This window comes from Epinephelus fuscoguttatus, linkage group LG12 (assembly GCF_011397635.1).
Source record: "Epinephelus fuscoguttatus linkage group LG12, E.fuscoguttatus.final_Chr_v1".
Taxonomy (NCBI): domain Eukaryota; kingdom Metazoa; phylum Chordata; class Actinopteri; order Perciformes; family Serranidae; genus Epinephelus; species Epinephelus fuscoguttatus.
The window spans coordinates 19,284,864-19,307,664 of record NC_064763.1 but is presented as its reverse complement, the minus strand read 5'-3'; the positions used below and the strand labels follow the sequence as shown (position 1 = coordinate 19,307,664).

General features: G+C 43.8%; 1 protein-coding gene across 1 annotated transcript; it reads left to right on the top strand.

The window, feature by feature from the left end:
- Positions 1-1,512: 1,512 nt before the first annotated feature.
- On the top strand, positions 1,513-22,051 carry prdm15 (PR domain containing 15). Its single transcript, XM_049593135.1, has 24 exons — positions 1,513-1,570; positions 2,154-2,187; positions 2,274-2,367; positions 5,341-5,494; positions 5,600-5,752; positions 5,864-5,969; positions 6,050-6,115; positions 6,335-6,544; positions 8,717-8,932; positions 9,019-9,113; positions 9,200-9,287; positions 9,628-9,795; positions 10,096-10,190; positions 10,311-10,442; positions 10,856-10,996; positions 11,263-11,426; positions 13,075-13,154; positions 13,275-13,394; positions 13,502-13,633; positions 15,333-15,416; positions 15,887-16,062; positions 16,165-16,245; positions 17,530-17,772; positions 20,164-22,051. Exons 2-24 carry the CDS (start codon positions 2,163-2,165, stop codon positions 20,698-20,700), a joined length of 3,360 nt encoding a protein of 1,119 aa, XP_049449092.1. The 5' UTR covers positions 1,513-1,570; positions 2,154-2,162; the 3' UTR covers positions 20,701-22,051.
- The last annotated feature ends 750 nt before the right edge of the window (positions 22,052-22,801 follow it).

Genomic DNA, 22,801 nt, shown 5'->3' with positions numbered 1-22,801 from the left:
ATTTTCGTTCTCTGTTTGGTTGACCACCTGTAGTTGTTGTTGTCAACAAATTAAGTTACTTTTGGTGTCCTTTTTTTCAAACTGGCACTTAGTGACATCATATTTGTTCATCATGGTTCTCTCCTACCTCTGATTGGAGGCTGTCGACTTGGTTCAAACAATATGGATCAATGGGGGAGTTGGGTGTCGACTCTGGGAATGGATAAACGTCAGGCTACTTGAGTTGGGAAATTACGGGAGATGAATTGATTCATGGCAGACTTTAAGTAATTTACTTGCTAATCTTGGTTGGGGCAACCTATCGAGAACTTTCAAGTCAAAATCATTCATTCATTCATTCATCTTCTAACTGCTTCATCCTCTTGAGGGTCGCAGGGCGGCTGGAGCCTATCCCAGCTGACATCGGGCGAGAGGCAGGGTACACCCTGGACAGGTCGCCAGGCTATCGCAGGGCTGACACATAGAGAAAACCATTCACACTCACATTCACACCTATGGACAATTTAGAGTTATCAATTAACCTAGTCCCCAATCTGCATGTCTTTGGACTGTGGGAGGAAGCCAGAGTGCCCGGAGAGAACCCACGCTAACACAGGGAGAACATGCAAACTCCGCACAGAAGGGCTCCCACGCCCGTCAAGTCAAACGGTCAAAATCAATCAATCAAACTTTATTTATATTTGTACAGCAGTTTTTCTACAAACAGAATGCAAAAACTCAGAATAAAAAGCAATTTAAATCCGTCAATAAATAAGTGAATAAATAAGTAACAAAAAAATACATATTAATACAAATAAATAAATAAATACACAGTAATCCTAAATACAAAATTTAAAATTAAAAATTAAATGAAATAAAGAAATAAAGGCTTGAGTACAAATGAAGTCATGAGTCATTGGTGTTCAAGACTCAGTCGAGATGCAAGTCTTGACTGATTTTGTCAAGTCAAGTCTAAAATCATCAGATTTGTGATTCAAGTCTTACTCGAGGCCAAATCACGTGACTCGAGCTCACACCTCTGGTTAAAATAATCCTATAAAACAGATTTCTCCTCAGTCATTAGTTCATGTTCTTGTTTATTACAAACTTTACATGTTTGTAAAGCTCTTGCGGTCCATTCAGAATAGACCCGCAACCCACTTTTGGACTGCGACCCACCAGTTGGGAACCACTGCTATAAAATATATACCACCATGAAAGGGGCCTTTAAGTATAATGACTAACTTTACCTTTGTTACTTCAAGTAAATTTATTTTTTTAGTTCTGTACTTTAACTTAAAAGTAAAATTATGAGTATTTTAGTGAGGTATTTTTATTTAAATGATTTTATTATACCATGTAAGGATTTGTGGTGATTAATAAGGAAAAATGCAAACACTGAACAGTACTTTCCCCTATCTTTTATGTAGTGCCTAACAATGCTTGTTCGAGCTGCTTTACCGCCTTTGCTGAAAAGCCTACATTCCCCATAATGCACCCCGCGCGGTTCGTTTCCGGTCCTGCGCCGTTTCTGGAGCGGATTGGAACCCGGAGTCAGGATTCGCTAAATGAAGGGTCTTTTGCAGAAAAGGTAACGTGTTTCCCCATAAATATACATCGTGTTTCTACAAAATGGCGACGCAGTTTTGTAGTGAAGGTGCAGCCGGTGTGTCCGGTTCGCTCTGGGTCTTCTTATGCTGCCTCAACCGCCGACTGCCTGGCGTTGAAGAGCATCGACTCCGGTTTGGTGGTTTGCGTCTCCGGTCCATCCGCCATGCCGACTGTTCTTTGTTACATTTTACTGAAGAGGAGCCGCTCAGATCGGAGTTAAAACCCGGCTGGAGTTTGGGAACGACTCAAATCCTGGATCCCATCTCCTGTCCGGACTGCATACGTTAATAAGCATGCTCCAACTGTATCTTTGAAACCGAAAACTCTTAACGTTGTCATGATACTCTGCTGTTGAGCTGGGGGGTCGGATGCATTCACTACAGCTGAAGTGTCCCGCGTTAAATGTGTACATGCAGGCTTGGAAGTTCACTCTAACACACTCTCAAAGTAGTTCCTTCTTATACATATATATTTATCTGACATGATCCGTGAGACTTGATCAGCTCCCTTCTGTCCTGCTCCTTGTCTCACATGAATGATATAATATGTTCTGCTGTTTATAGGTTGGCATAATGGCTGAGCCAGATGAGTTCATCTGTGAGTATGAATCCAGCTCTCACTGTATTGATAAAGCCTGACACACACTGGGTTGTGGGTGACAGGTGTGATGATGTGTGTCGCAGGGTGTGAGGACTGTGGCCAGTACCATGACTCCGAGTGTCCTGAGCTGGGACCGCTGGTGACCGTCCAGGACTCCTTCGTCCTCAGCCGGGCCCGGTGAGTGACCACTCAAAGGGTCTTGACTTCACCCACTCCAGTTGGACTAATTATTTGATCCATCAGTTGAACTTAAAGGAATACTTCACCCCCAAAATGATCAGTAGTTATACTAGTTACTCACCCTGTGTTATGTTGAATTAGTGAAGAAAAGTTTGTTTCTCTAACATGCCCCTGTGGTGAACGAGGAATCTAAACACTGAGAAAATTCTTGATGAATTGAAGTCGTTGGGGTCCATGTGTAACAACAGCAAAACCATATCAAAACATCAGTTTACAATCTTATAAACACTAAAACCTAAGTATTGAAAATTGAACACTAAATCCCTCTTCCCACTGAGCAGTCCAGTGTGGTGTGGGTTAGTTTGGAACGCGTTTTCTGTTTCCTCTGTGGAAAGTTGTGGATGGTACCAATGGAACTGTTCTGTACGTCCCCATTTTTGGTCCCCCCCTCTGTTGGGGTACCTAGCACACAGATCTGGTACTAAAAGGTGGAGCTGTGAACACTGCAGTCTGTTGACTGGTCAGTAGAGGACGGTCACTCTGCTCAGGGCTGAGTTGCGTCTGGTTTTGAGGTTCATGTAACCACTGTTCATACTGTGGAGAGGTTTATTAGTAAACTGTAACTATAAAATAAAAAGATGTTTGCTGCCTCTCGCAGCAGCTGGAATCTGAGGAAAAATAACTTTATTCACTGGGCCGACTGCCGGCAACTCTTAAGGTGGAATGTTAACTTGTAATGTTACTCAGTGCGTGACGACATGAATCCATCAACACACCTTAAATTTCACTGTGACAACTTTGACCGTTCCATTAGTTTTTATTGTCTCTCTTGGATGTCATGACACTTTAAGTAATGAGTGGATCTTCAAATGTTTAACAATGAATTTCGACCAGATTGTATGAACTGCATATATTTGAACCCCTTGGAGAAAAAAAAACATGTGCCAGCTGAGCTTGCCTGAGAAGGACTAATTGCACAAACCTGCTATTTTTTAATATCCCATGGAGAGAGACTCTCACTGCAGCCTGTTTTATTTTGTTCTGAAACTTTAAACATGCAGCCTCGCTCTGTGGACGATAAACAAGGTGCAGACTTCCCTCTGTTTCACCGATGTTGAGGAAATACAGTGAGAGCTGGACGGAGCAGAGTGACAACAACCCCGCCCACATTTAAGGGTACTGACCCTAGATCTGTTTAGTGTTTCCACCACAAACAGTAATCCTAAATGTGGGCAGGGTTGTTGACACTCACTGCTCCGTCCAGCACTCACTGCATTTCCTCCTTTATCAGTCTGCACCTTGTTTATCGTCCACAGAACGAAGTTGCTCACCAACATTTTCAGAACAAAATAGAACAGGCAAGAAGTAGTTTCTCTCCATGGGATATTGAAAAATAGCAGGTTTGCACATTTAGTCCTTCTCAGGCAAGCTCAGGGGTTTAGTGTTGCCGTAGCCCACAGGAAGGACGCTTTCCTCCAAATGAGGATTAGAATATATGCAGTTCACATAATCCGGTCGAATTTAATTACACTACTTAACACTTGAAGATCCACTCATTACTAAAAGCGAATGTCACCCAAGAGAGACAATAAAAACTAAAGTAATGGTCAAAGTTGTCACATTGAAATTTAAGGTGTGTTGATGGATTCACGTCACCAACTCATGCATTGAGTAACGTTACAAGTTAACATTCCACCTTAAAAGTTGCCGGCAGTCGGCCCAGTGAATTAAGTTATTTTTTCTCAGACAACAGCTGCTGCGAGAGGCAGCAAAACCTGCTTTATTTTATGGTTACAGTTGACTAAAACATCTCCACAGTATGAACAGTGGTTACATGAGCCTCAAAACCAGACACAACTCAGCCCTGAGCAGAGTGACTGTCCTCTATTGACCAATCAACAGACTGCAGTGTTCACAGCTCCACCTTTTAGTACCAGATCTGTGTGCTAGGTACCCCAACAGAGGGGGGACCAAAATGGTGGAAACTGGGCTAAAGAGAAACAAATAAGGAAGATGTATATATGTATGGTCTACTGGCAATGGGATGAGAAAGGAATCGGTCGCCAACTTTTAGCATGTTTTCCACGTTAAAGTATTTGCCTATACGGGTTAGTTTTGGTGGAAAAGGGGTATAACTGATCGAGGCAGTCGTAGAGCAGCAGCTCCCATGTTCATCGAGGTTAATTACTGTTTTCGTCAATAGAGTCTGGCTTTGAAGAGAGCGTAGATACGTTTCACTTTTAGTTCACTTCCCCGTCAGAAAGGGCTGTCTGTTTGGGATGTGCTGAGCGTACAACTGGATGAATGAGACTTGGGTTTTACTGCACAAGTTGTGCGAGAGTTTGTAAACAGATGTTTTGACGGTAGTATTAAACATGGCCCCCTATGACTTCAGTTCATTAAGAATTTTTCCGACTTTGGAATCTTCTTTCACTAAAGGCGTGCAAGAAAAATAAAGATTTCTTTGAACATTCAATGTAACATGTGGTGAGTAAATGATATACAAACAGTCATTAGGGGCGTGAAGTGTTCCTTTAAGTTTATTTTCTAACATTCAACCTTTAAAACAAAGGACGCGGATTCAAAGCTCTCTGGTGCTGGTAGTCACCAACCCTGCTGAGGTGTACTCAAGCAAGACACGGAAGTACAAACTGGCCCTGACTTCTGTGCTCGTTTTGGAGCACAGAGGCTCCAAAGAGTTTACAAGCGTCATGTTATTAGATTGTGGGAGTAAGGAGCCCACTGTGGATTGTTGACTGTCTGGCACTTGGAGGTTCCAACCCACACGTGCTAAATTCAGATCTCCAGGCAAATCCACATTATATTTTTAAATGCCCCTGATAATATGATGGAGTTATTGTATTCACATAACACAAGGTGAAGTATTAAAGACATAATAAAAATGATTTTTTGTGTTATTTTTGTGCCATTTCATAGCAGTCATGCTAAGTTGTTCTCCCCCTGGATCAGGTCGTCTTTACCAAACAGCCTGGAGATCAGACCGGTGGCTGATGGACAGGAGGGGGTGTTTGTCCTGCGCCGGCTGGTCAAGAGGACCCGGTTTGGGCCCTTTGAGGCGAAGAGGGTCCCCCACCTGGAGAGAGAAGGAGCGTTCCCTCTTAAGGTGCAACCTGATGAATCCTGAGCTAACACACTGTTCTATTATAAATGTCTGGATGTGGTTGTTTTAGCTTCCTGTCTTGCTAATCCTTGATCCTTCGATGGGCAGATCTTCCAGAAGGATGCCGTGGTCATGTGTTTTGACTCCAGCAGTGAAGAAGACTGCAACTGGATGATGCTGGTGCGACCTGCCACTGACCACAAACACCAGAATCTGACAGCCTACCAGCAGGACGATGACGTGTACTTCAACACCTCCCAGGTGCGTTTATCCATCCTATAGCTGCTGCTGCTGTTGGTCCAAGATCTCAGGGGCTCATTAAGTCGTGCAGCTCATTCATTTCTAATGGCAGTTTGGCGTTTTGTTTCCCAGGATGTGCTCCCAGGAACAGAGCTGAGGGTCTGGTATGGAGCTTTTTATGCCAAGAAGATGGAGAAGCCTGTGCTTAAGCCTCCAATTCAACCAGCACCTCCACCAGGTAGATGACATTATATCACTGATGCTTGTAACGTGTCATGGCGACAGTTGTATCTCATAGTTTTTCTCCCTTAAACTCAGAGGTGACAGAGTGCTCGGAGAAAACTGGAGCTCACATGCCCCCAGTGGCTGGAGAAAACAGTGCAGGTAAGATCATTGAAATCATCCATCACCTCCAGTAAGGACATCTTAGAAATGTCATCTTCTATCACCAAGAGGGAAGTTTAGGGTCATGTCTAGGTCAGCTGTTCGTCTCCACAATGAGTCCAACAGGAGTGGAAGTCCATTCAAAACCTCTCTAAGCTGAGGAAGTGCCGTGTCATGGTTACACCCTCTAAATCCCCGACTTCCTGTTGTTTATCCCAGGCAACATGCTGAGTCATCTGGATGAGGTGAAGACAGCACAGGTGCTTCCGGTCGACCCGCTCCTGCCCCAGGAGGAGAGCCTGGTGGGCCCTGATGAGGAGGAGGGGGACCCCCCCACAGCTCAGGCGGTCCCCAAGAGAGGGCATGGCCGAGGGAGGAGAGCTAAGGGACGCAGGCTTGGAGCTGCAGCTACTGTGAGCAAACACAAAGGTGAGGAAGAACAAAACAGGTAGGCTTGAGCGGAAATGTCACTAAAACACCTAATAAAAATACTCACTATTCCACACACAGGAAATGTCACAGATCCCACTCTCACTTTTTTTCCTCTACTTGCTTCCACTATAACATCGACATCACTGTCACTCTGTCCTCTTACATGTTTGACACCTAACTCTGAACTGAACAAGTTGCAACAGGTTCAGACACATTCTGCAGAAGTTGTCAGACGGCATTCTGGAAAAATGTTCCAAATATATCACTGTGAAAGAAATACAGTATCTAATACTGTATACAGATAACTGCTTTTTCATTTTAACCACGCTAGCAGCTTGGCTCCTGAGTCGGATTGAATCAAAATTGTATTGTGACAGACTTTGTGATATCAGCAAACATCGTATCATCATCCAAACAAATCGATATAATATCGTATCGTGATGAAGCTGGTGATTTACACCCCTAACTGTTACCCAAGGCAACAGCAAGCATGGCTGAAAGAGAAATTATTACCGACTCTGCAGTGGTTCCAAAAAGAGGAGCAGCTTCAGTAGCGTGGAATAAACTGTGGCGTCCTAAATGTTTTATGAACAGCCCCGGACTGCTCAGACTCTTTTAGTGATTTACCGCTCAGAGGGAACTCATTCAGCGGCTCCTCTGGCAGCAGCACAGCGTCTCTCCCTCTCCTCTCTCACCACGCGCACACGGGAGTCGGTGTCGTCAAGTGTTTCCGTCATAAACCTTTGGTAATGTAAACCTACGTGACGCTCCCTGCTCAAAGAAAAAACTACATATATGTGAATGTGCGACGGCAGGTTGCATCTGAGGTTGCTAACCAGCACCGTATTGTAGCCTATTTACCTGAAATCCCATGTACAGAGCTAATCTTCTTCCAGGAGCTGTATGTGTGTAGGTCTATTGTCTGTGGGACAGATGTAAAGCTCTGGATAGCCCTGCACTAACATGATTATTGTCTCCATATTTACCACAGACTGATATTTACAGATGAACGGAAGGATATTTACAGGCTGTGATTGGTTGTTCCTAGTCACATGACATGCAGTGCACGCTACTGTGTTTCTGTTTTTCAGGGCGCTCCAACAAAAAGGTCTGCCTCTGCAGGGATCCCCCCCACATTGCTGTCATACACCTTAAATAACAATCTGAGCCTGTCGGTGGCAAAAACAAGCACTCTACAGCATCCGTATTTGTTTATTTATAAAGCTTTGATGCAGCCATTGCACCCTGAAAAATAGGCACATGGGAATGCATGCACACCATGACGGCGTCGCTCTGGCATTTGAGTGCGCCTGCTGCGTGTCTACATTGAAAACAACAGAATCAAGTGTGAAAAAAACAGCATCTGTACAGCCCCCAGTAGTAGCACCCGGTGCCTGACCTCGTGTTTTCCAGGCGGTTACAGATGCGGCATGTGTAAGGCCCCTAACAGGCTCAACCATCCCAACCCCCTCGATTTTCCAGGGAGACTCCCTATCCCAGCTGACACTGAGCGAGATGCAGGGTACACCCTGGACAGGTTGCCAGACTATCACAGGGCTGACACATAGAGACAGACAACCATTCATGCTCACATTCACACCTACGGACAATTTAGAGTCACAATTAACCTGCATGTCTTTGGACTGTGGGAGGAAGCTGGAGCACCCAGAGAAAACCCACGCTGACACGGGGAGAACATGCAAACTCTGCATTCAAAGCAGGAGCCCTCTTGCTGTGAGGCAACATTTTTATCAAATATCTTCCAACAAAATAGTACAAAACTCTTTCATGTGATAGTCTGCAGGTAACAAAATCTGTGAACAAACAAAACAAAACAAAAAGAAGACAGCACAGCATGATAGCTCTCATATTTCCCCCCACCCTCTTCCCACAGCACACAACACTCCACGACAAACATTTATGGCTTTCTGTTAATAAATCTCAGGAAGCTACCCCACATTTCAGTGAATCATGACTGTGAATCTTTCAGTTTAACCAGCATTAATTTGTATGAGCCTGTAATGGTCATGAGAATAATCCGTTCCTTATAACAAGGTGTGCTTGTATTCAAGTCTTCAATCCAGTATCAGTTGAACCCTTATTAGCACCTGATGCTGTGTACAGTATATCGTAGATTTCTCATTGACGATGGATTCCTGATGTGAGCAGATGTGAAGCCGTCAGTGGAGAGTTCAGAGCCAGTGGCCTCAGAGGCAGCAGCAGCAGCAGCAGCATCAGAGAACAGCAGCCTGCTGAGCTCTCCAGACAGCGGGGCCATCCTGAAGAGGCACAAAGCCAGAGAGCACAAGAGGGTGTACCGCTGCTCCCTCTGCAACAAGGTCTTCCAGAATAGCAGCAACCTCAACAGACACATCCGATCTCACGGTATGCGGAGATCACTGAATCATGGCTTTCAAAACTGCGTCGAATTCATCACATAATTCACATACCTCCTTGTGTGTTCCCTCCAGGTGACAAGCTGTTCAAATGTGATGAATGTGACAAGTTGTTCAGCCGCAAGGAGAGTCTGAAGCAGCACATCTCTTACAAGCACAGCAAGAACATGGTGAGTGAAACTCCAGGCTGTGAGCTCAGCAGTTATTTTACTTACCCCGCTTGTTAATGTGTCTCCATTTTATGTGCTCCCAACAGCCTGACCTGGAGTACAAATATAAATGCAACACGTGTGAGAAATCCTTTCGCCTGGAAAATGCCTTAAAGTTCCACAACTGCCGGACAGGTCAGATACTCTATTATTTTTGGTTTAACATGAATATATCTCCTCACTTTTCCCCTGTTTCTGATCATATTCCTGCCAGGTGTCCTCCTGTCAGATTAAATTGATTATATGGTGTTGCTCAATTGTGGCAAAAATCATACTAGCGATGATTTTGGTCCATATTGAGATCACAATTTGCAACACGACTATTCATTGACTTTGGAACCATCATCAGTTATTGGACATTAACATAAAATTCAGTTTAACAGTGGATTTTAATTGTTGGGAGCCAAAATCAGAATTGAAGATAAAATTTGATGAATTGCCCAGCCCTTACTTTAACTTCCTCTTTTCTCTGCAGACGACAAGACGTTCCAGTGCGATATCTGCTCGCGGTTCTTCTCCACCAACAGTAACCTTTCCAAGCACAAGAAGAAGCACGGCGAGAAGCTCTACTCCTGTGAAATCTGCAACAAGATGTTCTACCGCAAAGATGTGATGCAGGAGCACCACAGAAGGCACGGCGTGGGTGAGTCCAGAGAACAAGGCTGACTTTTGGTTTGTTTTTTTAGGTTTTTCGACGTGTTTTTGTTTGTTTTGTTTTGTTTTCAAACAGGGAAGTGTAGGAGAACAGTTTCAATTTGTGTGGAATATTTATGTCATGTTTTGGTGGATCATCAAAATCTAGGTGAATTTCCCTAAGACACGTGGGACTGGATAAAAGTTTGCAGAGAGCCCCAACTTGCCTCAAACTAGACCTTTAGTCTCATGTCACCATATTTCTCCTGTTTGTCTTTGCTGAACTAAAACCCATGATGCATCTGGACAGGACCAAAGCACATGAAGAGAGAAGAGCTGGAGGCCAATGGAGAAGAAGGGACCAGGTACAGGAAGGAGCCGTCGCCCTGTCCCATCTGTGGCAAGGTGAGACTAATGGCTTGAATGGCAGCAGGTCAGAGAACTGCATTTCGGTCCTGCAGGAAATAAAAGCAGCATGGGTGTTCAGAAATTCTCCATCGATGACTTGCGTACTTGTGTGCACAGGTGTTCTCCTGCAGGAGCAACATGAACAAGCATCTGTTGACTCACGGTGATAAGAAATACACCTGCGAGATCTGCGCTCGCAAGTTCTTCCGCGTGGACGTCCTTCGAGATCACATCCACGTTCACTTCAAGGTGAGACACATTTAACAGTGTTAAGGCACTGCAACATCCTCTAATGCACAACCATATTATATTCATGTGCACTGAATTAAAGACCTTCATCTGGTCTGTTCATTGTCCAGGAGTTCTGCTGAGTAGTCACTCACTCATCAGCCACCACGATATTTACAGGGGTCGGGCAGCCAATAAAAATGAAATGTAACTCAGCAGGAATGTAGTTAAACTTTGTCACCTGTCTTTTCAGGCTATACAAGAAGAGTAGTGACAGAACTCTTGGCTGAGACTCAAATGCATCATGTTAGATGTAAAAGTGGTTGCTGCCATTATTAAATAACACCTTAGATCATAAATGTTTGATTAAATGAGGTTTTGACACCTCCTCTGGATCCAGCTGTCACTGACATGAGGAGTTGTGTGTGTTCCAGGATATCGCCTTGATGGACGAGCAGGAGCGAGAGGGCTTCATCAAGAAGATCGGCATCTCAGCAGACGACAGTGACGAAACGGACGATGATGAAGAAGAGGATGATCCCGAGCACCATAAGTACAACTGCAAGAAATGCCAAGTGAGTTTTAGCATGAAGATCGCCTGCATACTTTAACTCTTTATTTTATTAACTTGTAATAATATCCAAACATTTCAGTGAGTTGAAGCACATTTTAGATTATGAAATGTTTAGTCTTTCCCCAGTTATCTTGAGCTCTCTAAGGCTGTTTAAGGCCCTCTGATAGATACAGCTAAAAGCAGATAGAGTAACTTAAACTGTAACCTGCATCAATGACCAGAACATTATCACACACATTTATGAGCTTCCTGCCTCTGTGTCTCCAGCTGTCATTTGCAAAGGGCAAAGAGTACCTAAAGCACATCATGGAGCAGCACAAGGAGCGAGGCTACGGCTGCGGGATCTGTAACCGACGCTTTGCGCTGAAGGCCACGTACAACGCTCACCTGGTCATCCACAGAGAGCAGCTGCCTGACCCTGCAGTGCAGAAGTAAGCAGTGCAAAACTACTTGGTTGTGGTTTTTATGTTGTGGTTTTGTCGTGTCAGCTGAGGTCTGATAACATGACAAAATATTACAGACACTATTTTGAACTGTGCTGATGAGGAGAGTCCATGTGAAAGCCATTAACCCCTTTTTATCCCCTTTTATGTGTGCTGATTAAAAAACAGGAGATAAAGAGAAGCAGTTGTGTTAGAATTTGAATTTTAATGCAGCTGCAACTAGGGGTGGGCGATATGTCCTTAAAATAATATCACAATATTTCAGGGTATTTTTAAGGATATTCTTGACGACCTAAAAAATAAGTAAAAAAAAAAGTTTTATTACTAATTTAAGAACATAGAATTTCAACAAAATAAGTGATATAGTTTCACAGTTTGCTTCAGTAAAAACCAAATAAAAATGATCTCTCATTTCTTTTGTTTACTTTAATTTCACAGATAAGAAACAATAAATGTGAAGACAATAAAGCCTCCACAAAAATAACATTTTAAGTCTTATTTATTTATTTTTATTTATCCTGGCTTCATTTGGGTAAAGGAAATATCTGCTAATTGCTAGGCATATTTATACAACATAAAATGCCATAGGCTTATGCTAATAACATTAGCATGTTATATTTGTTTGGAAAATGTGTTTAGTACAAGACAGTTGTTTTGTCAGTGAACCTGGTGAGTTGTAATGAAGCCGAATTTTGTGACATTACCTTTGTTAAATGTTGCTGTTGTCCCTGGCTTCGTATTGGTAGAAAAACGTCTGCTAGCTGCTAGGCTAATTTGTACAATGTAAAATGCCATAGGCTTGTGCTAAAAGAATTAGCATGTTGTGTTTGTGGGGAAAATGTGTCCAGATAGACAAGTGCTTTGTCTGTGAATGCTGCAAGTTATAGTGAAGCTGATTTGTGTACTTATGTTTGAGATTTTCGCTATTAAGCCATGTTTAATGTGTGTTTTGAATCAACTAAACTTTACAGCACTTCACAGAAACCCCACCACTGACTAGTGTTTTGGAGGTGTAACTGCAGAGTGACACAGACACACCACTGCACAACTATAAATGCTCACAGCAGCGTAGGCCACGTGCACAAGCTACAGCGTAGGGTCTGTCGCACGAGTACAAATCCCGCTTGAGGCACTGTTTGTGGTGCTGTTAGTAGCCGCAATCCATTTATTGTGAATTTGCATGTAAAGGCCCTGAAAAACTAAGCTGATGGTCAGCTGTCGGTCACTGTTTGCTTTAGCCGCAAGCAGAAAAGTTTAGTGATGGTTTGTGTTCATTGGCGCGTTGTCAATATGCTTTGTTCTTTCAACATTGGATTGTGTTTGTTCTAACTAGCTTCAAAACTTTTCTTTGCGGTGTGTTCATGTGCAACTTTTGGGCTGAGACACGGCGACGCGGCAGCGAGCCTTTGTCGCTGCTAGTTCTCTGAAGTTGGTTTGGTGTGTCTGGGCATTAAGTGTGATCACTGTTGAGAAGATTCAGGTCAGGATGTGTGAGAGCTCCAGTTCATGCAGTACTGTAGCTAAAGGTATGTGGTCTGATTGGGAACAGAAAGAGGCCATTTTAAAGTGAAACTGGAACATAGAATTAATAACCTGCTGTACAAAGTCATTTTAAATCTGCTCATCTGTCCCAAAGGTACATCCATCCGTGTGAAATCTGTGGCCGAATCTTCAATAGTATTGGTAACCTGGAGAGGCACAAGATCATCCACACTGGTGAGCAACAGATCCCTGTGTGAAATGTTATCACTTGTCCTCATATGTGAACAGAGACGCATTTTTTCATTTCACGTGGTATTTGAGTGTCTATGTGTGTGTGTCTATTTGGTCATCCAGGGGTGAAGAGCCACAGCTGTGACAAGTGTGGCAAATCATTCGCGAGGAAGGACATGCTGAAGGAGCACCTCAGGGTTCACGATGACATCCGGGATTTCCTGTGTGCAGAGTGTGGGAAAGGTCAGGTCCTCGCTGCTTCATCACACACCTCATTACTTATTTTTCCTCACCGTGTCAACAGCACGATCCACATACAATAGTTGTTGAGTGGGTCTTTTCCTGTGCAGGCATGAAGACCAAGCATGCTCTGCGGCACCACATGAAGCTTCACAAGGGCATCAAAGAGTACGAGTGTAAGGAGTGTAACCGCAAGTTTGCCCAAAAGGTCAACATGCTGAAACACTACAAGAGACACACAGGTGAGTCAGAATGTGTGTGTGTTGGCGTTCAATATAAAGGAGCAGCAGGGTAAGTTGGTATTTTTCCAATGTTTTGTGTGTAAGTGACTGATATGAACAATAATGTTTTTAATTAGTCAAGTATTGAGGGAGACCTCTGCAGATGGCAGCAGCGAATCAAGCTGCAGTATAACCATGGGGCATGTTCATCAATTTATGTCCACTAAAAGTGCTTGTTTTTGCCACTGACAGGCCCAGACTGTTATTTCAAGTGTCTGACAACATTATAGACAGGATCCCTACAGAGATAGACCTTTATGTTAAAGAACAAGAAAAAGCCCCAAAATTGTTACCGCCACACAACAAAAAGTATTTTACTTTTTAATTAAAAGCTAAATAAAATAAATATCTGTCAGTGGCAAAAACAAGCTGTTTTATTGGACATACATTGGCGGCAATTGATTTGCAGCTTGTTTCACCGCTGCCAGCTGCAGAGCTCTGGTTGAATACTGGACCACTTTCAAAAACTGTTGTTCCCATTAGTTACGACACAGAAACCTGAGTACACAGCGTCCAGGTTGAAAAATACTTAAAGGGAAATTTCAGTTTATTTCAACCCGTCTCCTGTCGTCCTAAATTTGGTTCAAGTGACTAGTGACATACAGATAATAGTTAGCATGTTAGCCATTAGCCTAGATACAGCTGTAGCGTCAGACCTGTTAAAACGTAAGTGAACGGGCATACTTCAAGTGCAAAGTTAGTCCACTAAACAAGCTTTTTCTCCACAAAGACCACCTCACATCGTTAGGATAAATGTCAGAGAACATATAGAAAACGACATGTAAACGTGTTGTCTAACCTTACCGGTGTGCTGCCATGTTTGTTTACAATGTAGCTCTGCTTTCCAAAGCGTGGCCGAAATATCGTGAGAACAAGCAGCAATCTCATAGCGTGCCTGAACAAGCAGCAACAGCTGGAAGGCAGAACCAGACGGTCGCCTGAACAGAGGAGGAGGAGAGAGAGTGAGGCGCAACAGGTAGAGGACAAGAGAGGAGGAATGGCTGCTGCAAGGCTGCGTAACTCTGGAGGTTGGTGGTGTACCTGTGAATGCTGTGCCCTAATGCCCACAGAAGAGGAATGCCTCTGTTGCAAGGAATGGGAGCGGTTGCAGCCTTATTTTCAAGGTCTGGATGTGACCAAGGACGAGACACCTCCACCTGGAGTAACATTAGTATCCAGCTGGGCTTTATCTAGAGCTCGCAAGATATATTTCGGCCACGGTTTGGAAAGCAGAGCTAAATGGTAAACAAACATGGCAGCACACCGGTAAGGTAAGACAACACGTTTACATGTCGTTTTCTATATGTTCTCTGACATTAATTCTAATGATATGAGGCGGTCTTTGTGGAAAAAAAGCTTGTTTAGTGGACTAACTTTGTACTTGAAGCATGCCCGCTCACTTATGTTTCAACAGGTCTGACACTACGGCTGTATCTAGGCTAACGGCTAGCATGCTAACTATTATCTGTATGTCACTAGTCACTTGAATCAAATTTAGGACGATAGGAGACGGGTTGAAATAAACCGAAATTTCCCTTTAAGTCACCCTTTAAATAGACAAAGACAGTTGGCTGCTACATGTGCATTTTCACGTGACATTAACAGTGCAAACTCCACATATAGGTCATGTTAATGCTTGTTTGTGTGACTTTGCTTGCAGGTATAAAGGACTTTATGTGTGAGCTGTGTGGAAAGACGTTCAGTGAGAGGACAACTCTGGAAACACACAAGCTCATCCACACAGGCAAGTGTCTCGTGTCGGGCTGAGATAACACCAGGCTGAAGCACACTGCTCAGTCTGTGACACGACAGTTACAAGCTGAACATGGGAGCCTGTAATTTGTCCTTTTTTTCTCCCCTCGATGTTCAGAGGCAGAAAAAGGGAGCGGTTTATGGTTGGACAGGAACCGGTCCTGTAGCCTGATTTATGCATCCAGAATAAAAAAAAAAACAGAACACCACCCCAAAAATTAAAGGACAAGTTTACTGTAAAGTACTAAAAGTTGGAGGGAAGAAGATGGTTGGGTTGGGAACAGAAAGGGAAAAGTGACATAAAAAAATCTAAATTCCTGCCCTTGTGAAGCTCCTAATAGAGTTTCACTTTTTTTTTCTTTTTCTGCGACTAAGCCATCAGACCTCTAAACGTGTCTGCAGAGTGTTAACATCAGAGCATGTAGCCGGACTGACCCTGTCCCTCTCTCTGTCTCACTGCAGTGGGTAAGACGTGGACATGTGCAACGTGTGATAAGAAATACCTGACCGAGTACATGCTGCAGAAGCACGTCCACCTCACTCATGAAAAGGTGGAGGCCCAGTCGTGTCAGCTCTGCGGAACCAAGGTGTCCACCCGCGCCTCCATGAACCGACATCTGCGACGCAAACACCCAGAGGCGAGTCATTTCTGTAGTGTTTTACCACCCAGGCAGTCACTGTGTTATTGAGTCCTAAATGTCAAGTTGTTGAAATATGTTTGTCCTCATTTGTGCCTCCAGGTGGTGTCTGTAAGAATAGATGAGTTTGATGATCTTCAGGAACCCTCGACAATCAATGATTCTTCTATCAGCATTGTGCAGGTTAGATTACAGTTCTTTGACAATGCATTAAATTAATGAATCAGATGCTAAAATGACATTAATGCCTGTCATACTGTATATCATGGTCCTTATACTCTCAACTTCCTTGTGCTGTTTGATGTACACTAAATTAAGGAACTGTCAGAGTGCAAATATAAAGAGTTCCTGAATCAGACAAACACTCACTGCTCAGTGCTACTACCCTAAAATTACTATGACTCCCTTTGTGCCTGGTATTAAATGAATCCTCTGTGAAATGTCTGTGTTTGCAGAAAGACAAAATGAGCTACAAGAGTGCACTCAGTAACGTTCAGATCTCCACCAGGCGATTGCGGCCACTATAGACGATTCTTGTAATTCTAGCAGACCTGCTGTGCATTTCAGAAGCGTCCTAGAAGCCATAAAAATACTCTGCTGGTCTATTCTTGACTAAAGCGGGATTCATACTTGTGCATCAGCTCCACGCAGAGTCTACGCCATGGCCTAAGCATGTGGCCTACGCCATTGTGAGCATTTATACTTGTGCAGTAGTGTGTCTGTGTCACTCAGTTTCTGTGAAGTGCTGTAAAGTTTAGTTGATTCAAAACACACATTAAACACACATTAAACATGGCTTAATAAAGACCATTTCAAACACAAGTACACAAATCAGCTTCACTATAACTCGCAGCATTCACAAACAAAGCACTTAATCTGGACACATTTCCCCCACAAATACAACATGCTAATGTTTCTAGCACAAGCCTCTTGCATTTTACATTGTATAAATTAGCTAGCAGACGTTTCCTCTACTCATATGAAGCCAGGGACACAGCAAAATTTAACAAAGTTAGTGTCACAAAATTCGGCTTCGTTACAACTCACCAGTTTCACTGACAAAACAACTGTCTTATACGAAACACGTTTTCCAAACAAATACAACATGCTAACGTTATTTAATTAATCAGCAGATCAAAATGTAACAAAACTTTTCTTTGGATGTCAGTTTTGAGCCACGACGAAAGCCAAAATGTGGCCTGCAACCGACAAGTCAACAGTTAATGACAGTATAAAACAGCCAAAAATAGTCATTTTTCAATCACTGCAGCCACGAGACATCCTTGAGCATACAGGCATAAATGTGTCCACAGTATTTAGGCTGATTGGTCCAGTAGTTGGCTAACGGACAGATGCACATGACCATAAACACAATCCCCTCCAGACTTACACCCAGCAGATATAATAACAAAATCCCCCTTGTCCCTGTCCATATGTTCTCCTGATATGTTTCTCCCTCCTCCTCAGCCCACTCTGACCCTGGAAAAAGACGGCATGCCTCAGGAGAGGCCCAGCCGTCCTTCCCGACACCCCAAGAAGAAGCAGAGAGTCCCAGCTGAGCCAGAGCTCTCCGAGTCTGATGAATATGTTGATTTCACCGAGCCGCGGCACGAGCACAGAATGCTCGCGGCAGAGCAAATGGCAGAATTCAACGCTGTCATCGTCGGCGACGAGCATGAGACGAGCTCTGCTGTGCAGAGTATCCAACAGGTAGATATGAAGGTTCTTACAAAAGCTTTTGTTTTATTGTCATAATAACACGTCCAATCTCTCTTTTCAAAGACAGCAAGAAATGGGCTGAAGTTTTGTTTGCTGGAGTGCCAAATGCCCTGAGACAGCAGCTGCTCACATCCTGCTGATGACAAACAGAATAAATAAAAATGCACAGAAGCAATGATGATGTGCATTTGGTGGAAAATAACGCTGTCTATGGCTTTGTCTCAAGAGAAAATTGATTTTCTTTTTGTTTCGTTAAATATTCAAAGAGCTATAAGATGATGTGATGACTGATTACAATATCCAACTGTCATCAAAGTGCAATAAAATGTCCCTCTGAAAGGATGAGATGAGAGAAGCTGCTGTGCAGAAGTTGCAGTACAAAGTTGGAGTGCAGATACAAAGAGTGCAAACATACTGAAGACTCTAGTAGTTAGAGTTTGTTAAAGTACGACCCCTGGAAACGGCCAAAAACGCACAAAAATGACACACAGTAAATTCCAAATGGCTGACTTCCGGTTGGGTTTAGGGTATGGCACCATGAGACCTTTTCTGTGCATCTTGGTATGTTGCTTGTACCACCAAGTTTCATACGTGACGATGAAACCTGTTTCATAGGAATCTACAAGTCTGTGAGTCTATATCAAATTTTCACCAGCTCTGATGTGTGTGCAAAGCTTCATGAGTTTTTTGGGCACATTAAGCCCCTCAAACTGTGATTCTTTTCGTAGAACTAGATAACAGTAAGGTGCACATAAGATGCGATTTAGTATATACAGTGCCAAAAACAGCTCACCAGTATGTATGATAAACTAAGTAGGGCTGCATATAAATATGATCTGAGGACGTTGGTGTAACAGTTCAAGAGTGCATAATTACTAGAGACATGTCGGTGAAGATTCTCAGTCACCCAGGTCATGGTAATCTTAAGTGCTATATCGTGGGCAACTGGACTTGCTTGAGCGTCTTGAAGTCTTCAAGACACTCAAGCAAGTCCAGTTGCCCACTTAAAATTATAATTACCAGAGAATGTTCACAACTATGTTCATAATATTTCTAAAAAATCTGAGTTTAAAATATATATGAAACTAGTAAATTGACAGATGTCATAACATCACACTAACATATTAACCAACCATAAAATCTTCCTACACGTATTTACACCGATCAGCCAAAACATTAAAACCACTGACAGGTGAAGTGAACAGCATTGATCATCTTGCGACAGTGCAGTGTTCTGTTGGGAAACCTTGGGTCCTGGCATTTATGTGGATGCTACTTGACGTGCTCAACTCACCCGAACACTGTTGCAGACCAAGTAAACCCCCTTATAGCAATGGTACTTGTCGATGGCATTGACCCCCAGCAGGACAGTGCACCACGCCACACCACAAGAACTGCTCAGGTATGACCCAAGGAATTGGACAAAGACCACATGACCTGGCCTCCAAATACCCACATCCCAATCTGATTGAACATTTGAGGGACGTGCTGGTACCCCAGAGGTACCCCCGATCCACAGTGGGTGCTCCTGGGACTGGACTTGGCTCTGACCTGTCAAGGCATGGACACAGGACCTCTGGGGGGTGCCCTATAGTGTCTGGCACCAACACACTGGCTTCAGATCTTTTGGGTCCTGTGGGTTGTGAGGTTGGGTTACAGTACGTCCCACAGATGTTTGATCAGACTGGGATTTGGAGAATTTGGAGGCCAGTTCGATGCCTTCAGGTCCCTGTCATGTTCCCCAGGCCATTCCTGAGCAGTTTCTGTGGTGTGGCATGGCGTATTATCCTGTTGGGGGGGGGGGGCACTGCTACTGGGGAGTGCTGCTGCCATGAGGAGGGATACGTGGTCTGCACTGGTGTTTTGGTGGATGGAGCGTGTCAAGTGGCAACCACATGACTGTCAGAACCCAAGATTTCCCAAAAGATCATTGTAACAAGATGATCAATGTTGTTCACGTCACCTGTCAGTGGTTTTCATGTTTTGACAGATCAGTGTATATTTACATATTAAACTGAAGACCTAACAGTCAGTGGTGACAAGACACTTTGTGGCACCTTTGCAGTAGCTGAACAAAGCACATGAGAAATACATCACAGTTAGATTATCAAAATAATTATAATTAATATTATAATGTCTGGAGGGAGAATGGTAATAACTCCAGTTCTTTTTCTGATCTGTGTTATTAAATCCTCAGGAAAGGGGTTGCACCCCATATTAAATCATAATTGACACTTAAAGTAATGTGATGTGATGACAGTTGGAGTTTAGATGAAGATAAAAGAACAATAAAGTCAGAAGAGTGCAGATCATCATCATTGTTATTATTATCATTATTATTATATACAGCATATAGTAAATGACCTGCTGCTGCTGTTTCAGGTGGTGGTCCTGGCCGACCCCAACGCTCCATCAGCCTCCTCACCCAACAGCTCGGTGGGGCTGACCAACATCACAGTCACTCCCATCACCAGCCACACCCCCGCCCAGTTCACCAGCCTGCAGCCTGTAGCCGTGGGCCACCTGACAGCCAGCGACCGGCCCCTCACCCTGGACAACTCCATCCTCACCGTCACCTTCGACACCGTCAGCGGCTCCGCCATGCTCCACAACCGACCAGCCGAACTCGCCCCGGAGACGGTGGGCCCCGGCGGAGGCGCAGCACCCCAGTCTGTCGCCCACTTCATCAACGTCACCACTCTGGTCAACCCCATGAGCCACCAGCTAGAGGCCCCGACTCTGGCCTGGAGGCCCATATCGGCAGGCGAAGGTGGCCAGGTCACCCCCGTGGTGGAGGGCGCTCAGGGAGAGAGTCAGGAGGCCCAGAGTCAGGGCCCGGAGCCAGGCCGGCCCGTCCAGAGCCAGCCACCCACCCCGCAGCAGCAGAGCGGCTCCACACAGCAGATGTTCAGCTACTAGAGCAAAGACTGGAGGTGCTGGCCACCTCACACTCACATTGTAATATAGTAGAGTAGATTTTATCAAACTGTACGAGCTTTGATCACTGTCACCCTGATGCCTCTCCAGCCCCACGAAGTGAATGAAATTGTAATGATTTTTTTTCTTTTTTTATATACTGTTAAAACACAGTGGCTGTTGGTATTTACCATAATATTTAAAAAATAGAGAAACGGTACATTTCGCCAAAATCACTGACACTCCTCTGGAACATTTCAAACCAAAGCAACATGTTGAATATTCAAATGCCTTACCAGCCTTTTAAAAACGTGCATGTTTTCAAGTTAAACCTGCTGCTGGAACAACAAAATATGAAGTACCAACCTGGAAGAGAAGACACATTTGGTGCAGTGGACGGTTTAAGTGAAAAACACTTCGACCAGGTCTTGTGACATGTAATGGTTGGCATATTCCTAAAAGTGGCTCACTCATGAAATGTTATTTTTGAATGCTGTAAACTGTAATTATTGTCCAACTGTCTGGGAGAAAATACTGGAAGAGTTTTTGTACTGTTATTTTTAAACAAAATGCCTCTTTAAAAACAGTCGTTCTTTTTATTTGTCTTCATGTGAACTTTGTTTTCAATGGTAACGACTGCCCACAAGGGGGTACATGTCAGCAGGAAGGCTCTGCCGTTTGAGTCATGAGCAGACCTGCTTCTGTTTGTTTCTTGTTTATGGCAGATCTGTCCTGGATCTCCTCACATCTCAGAGCCTGTTTGTCCTCCAGTCAGTCAGAGGCAAGTAGCTAATCAGCCAATCACGTGGCAGCAACTCAATGCATTTAGGCATGTAGACATGGTCAAGACAACCTGCTGAAGTTCAAACCCAGCATCAGAATGGGGAAGAAAGGTGATTTAAGTGAACTTTGAACGTGGCATGGTTGTTGGTGGCAGTTGGGCTGGTCTGAGTATTTCAGAAACTGCTGATCTACTGGGATTTTCCAGTAGAGACCACACCAGGTGCCACTCCTGTCAGCTAACAACAGGAAACTGAGGCTACAGTTCACACAGGCTCACCAAAACTGGACAATAGAAGATTGGAAAAAAGCTGCCTGGTCTGATGAGTCTGGATTTCTGCTGCCACATTCAGATGGTAGGGTCAGAATCTGGTGTAAACAGCATGAAAGCATGGATCCATCCTGCCTTGTATCAACGGTTCAGGCTGCTGCTGGTGGTGTAATGGTGTGGGGGAGATTTTCTTGGCACACTTTGGGCCCCTTAGTACCAACTGAGCATGGGTTAAACACCACAGCCTACCTGAGTATTGTTGCTGACCGTGTCCATCCCTTTATGACCACAGTGTACCCATCTTCTGATGGCTACTTCCAGCAGGATAACGCACCGTGTCACAAAGCTCAGATAATCTCAAACTGGTTTCTTGAACATGACAATGAGTTCACTGTACTCCAATGGCCTCCACAGTCACCAGATCTCAGTCCAATAGAGCACCTTTGGGATGTGGTGGAACGGGAGATTCTCATCATGGATGTGCAGCCGACAAATCTGCAGCAACTGTGTGATGCTATCATGTCAATATGGACCAAAATCTCAGGAATGTTTCCAGCACCTTGTTGAATCTATGACAAAGAATTAAGGCAGTTCTGAAGGCAAAGGGGGTCCAACCTGGTACTAACAAGGTGTACCTAATAAAGTGGCCAGTGAGTGTATATGTGTGTGCTGCCAGTGCAAGGTGATCGTCCTCACACCATTTCACAAACCTTTGAATCTCCAAGAAGTAGTAAGATGGCTCGTGGTTCTTTTTCAACAGAGCTAAGATTGCAGTGAGAATTTAATAACGTGATTGTTGGGATAAAAACTTCTGCACTCATCAGTGTATAACGTGAACAGGACAAATGTATGAATACATTTGAATTTAGCTTCTTAACCTTTGTTGCTTACAATTTAGAAATATTTTGTCTTGATTTTACATGGCTGTGTATTGTCATCTAAAGAGACAAAGAGATGCAAAAAACTATACAATTCTTTGGTTTAATGTCCTCCTCCTTTATCCTCTAATTCTGTTGTCTTGACTGTAATTTTAAAAAGGTATTTCTAAGTCAA

Coding starts and splice junctions, on each gene's coding strand:
- prdm15 (XM_049593135.1), top strand. CDS start 2,163: ATGGCTGAGCCAGATGAGTTCATCT. Junction 5,970..6,049: donor TCAACCAGCACCTCCACCAG/GTAGATGACATT, acceptor CCTTAAACTCAG/AGGTGACAGAGTGCTCGGAG. Junction 13,155..13,274: donor GCACAAGATCATCCACACTG/GTGAGCAACAGA, acceptor TTGGTCATCCAG/GGGTGAAGAGCCACAGCTGT.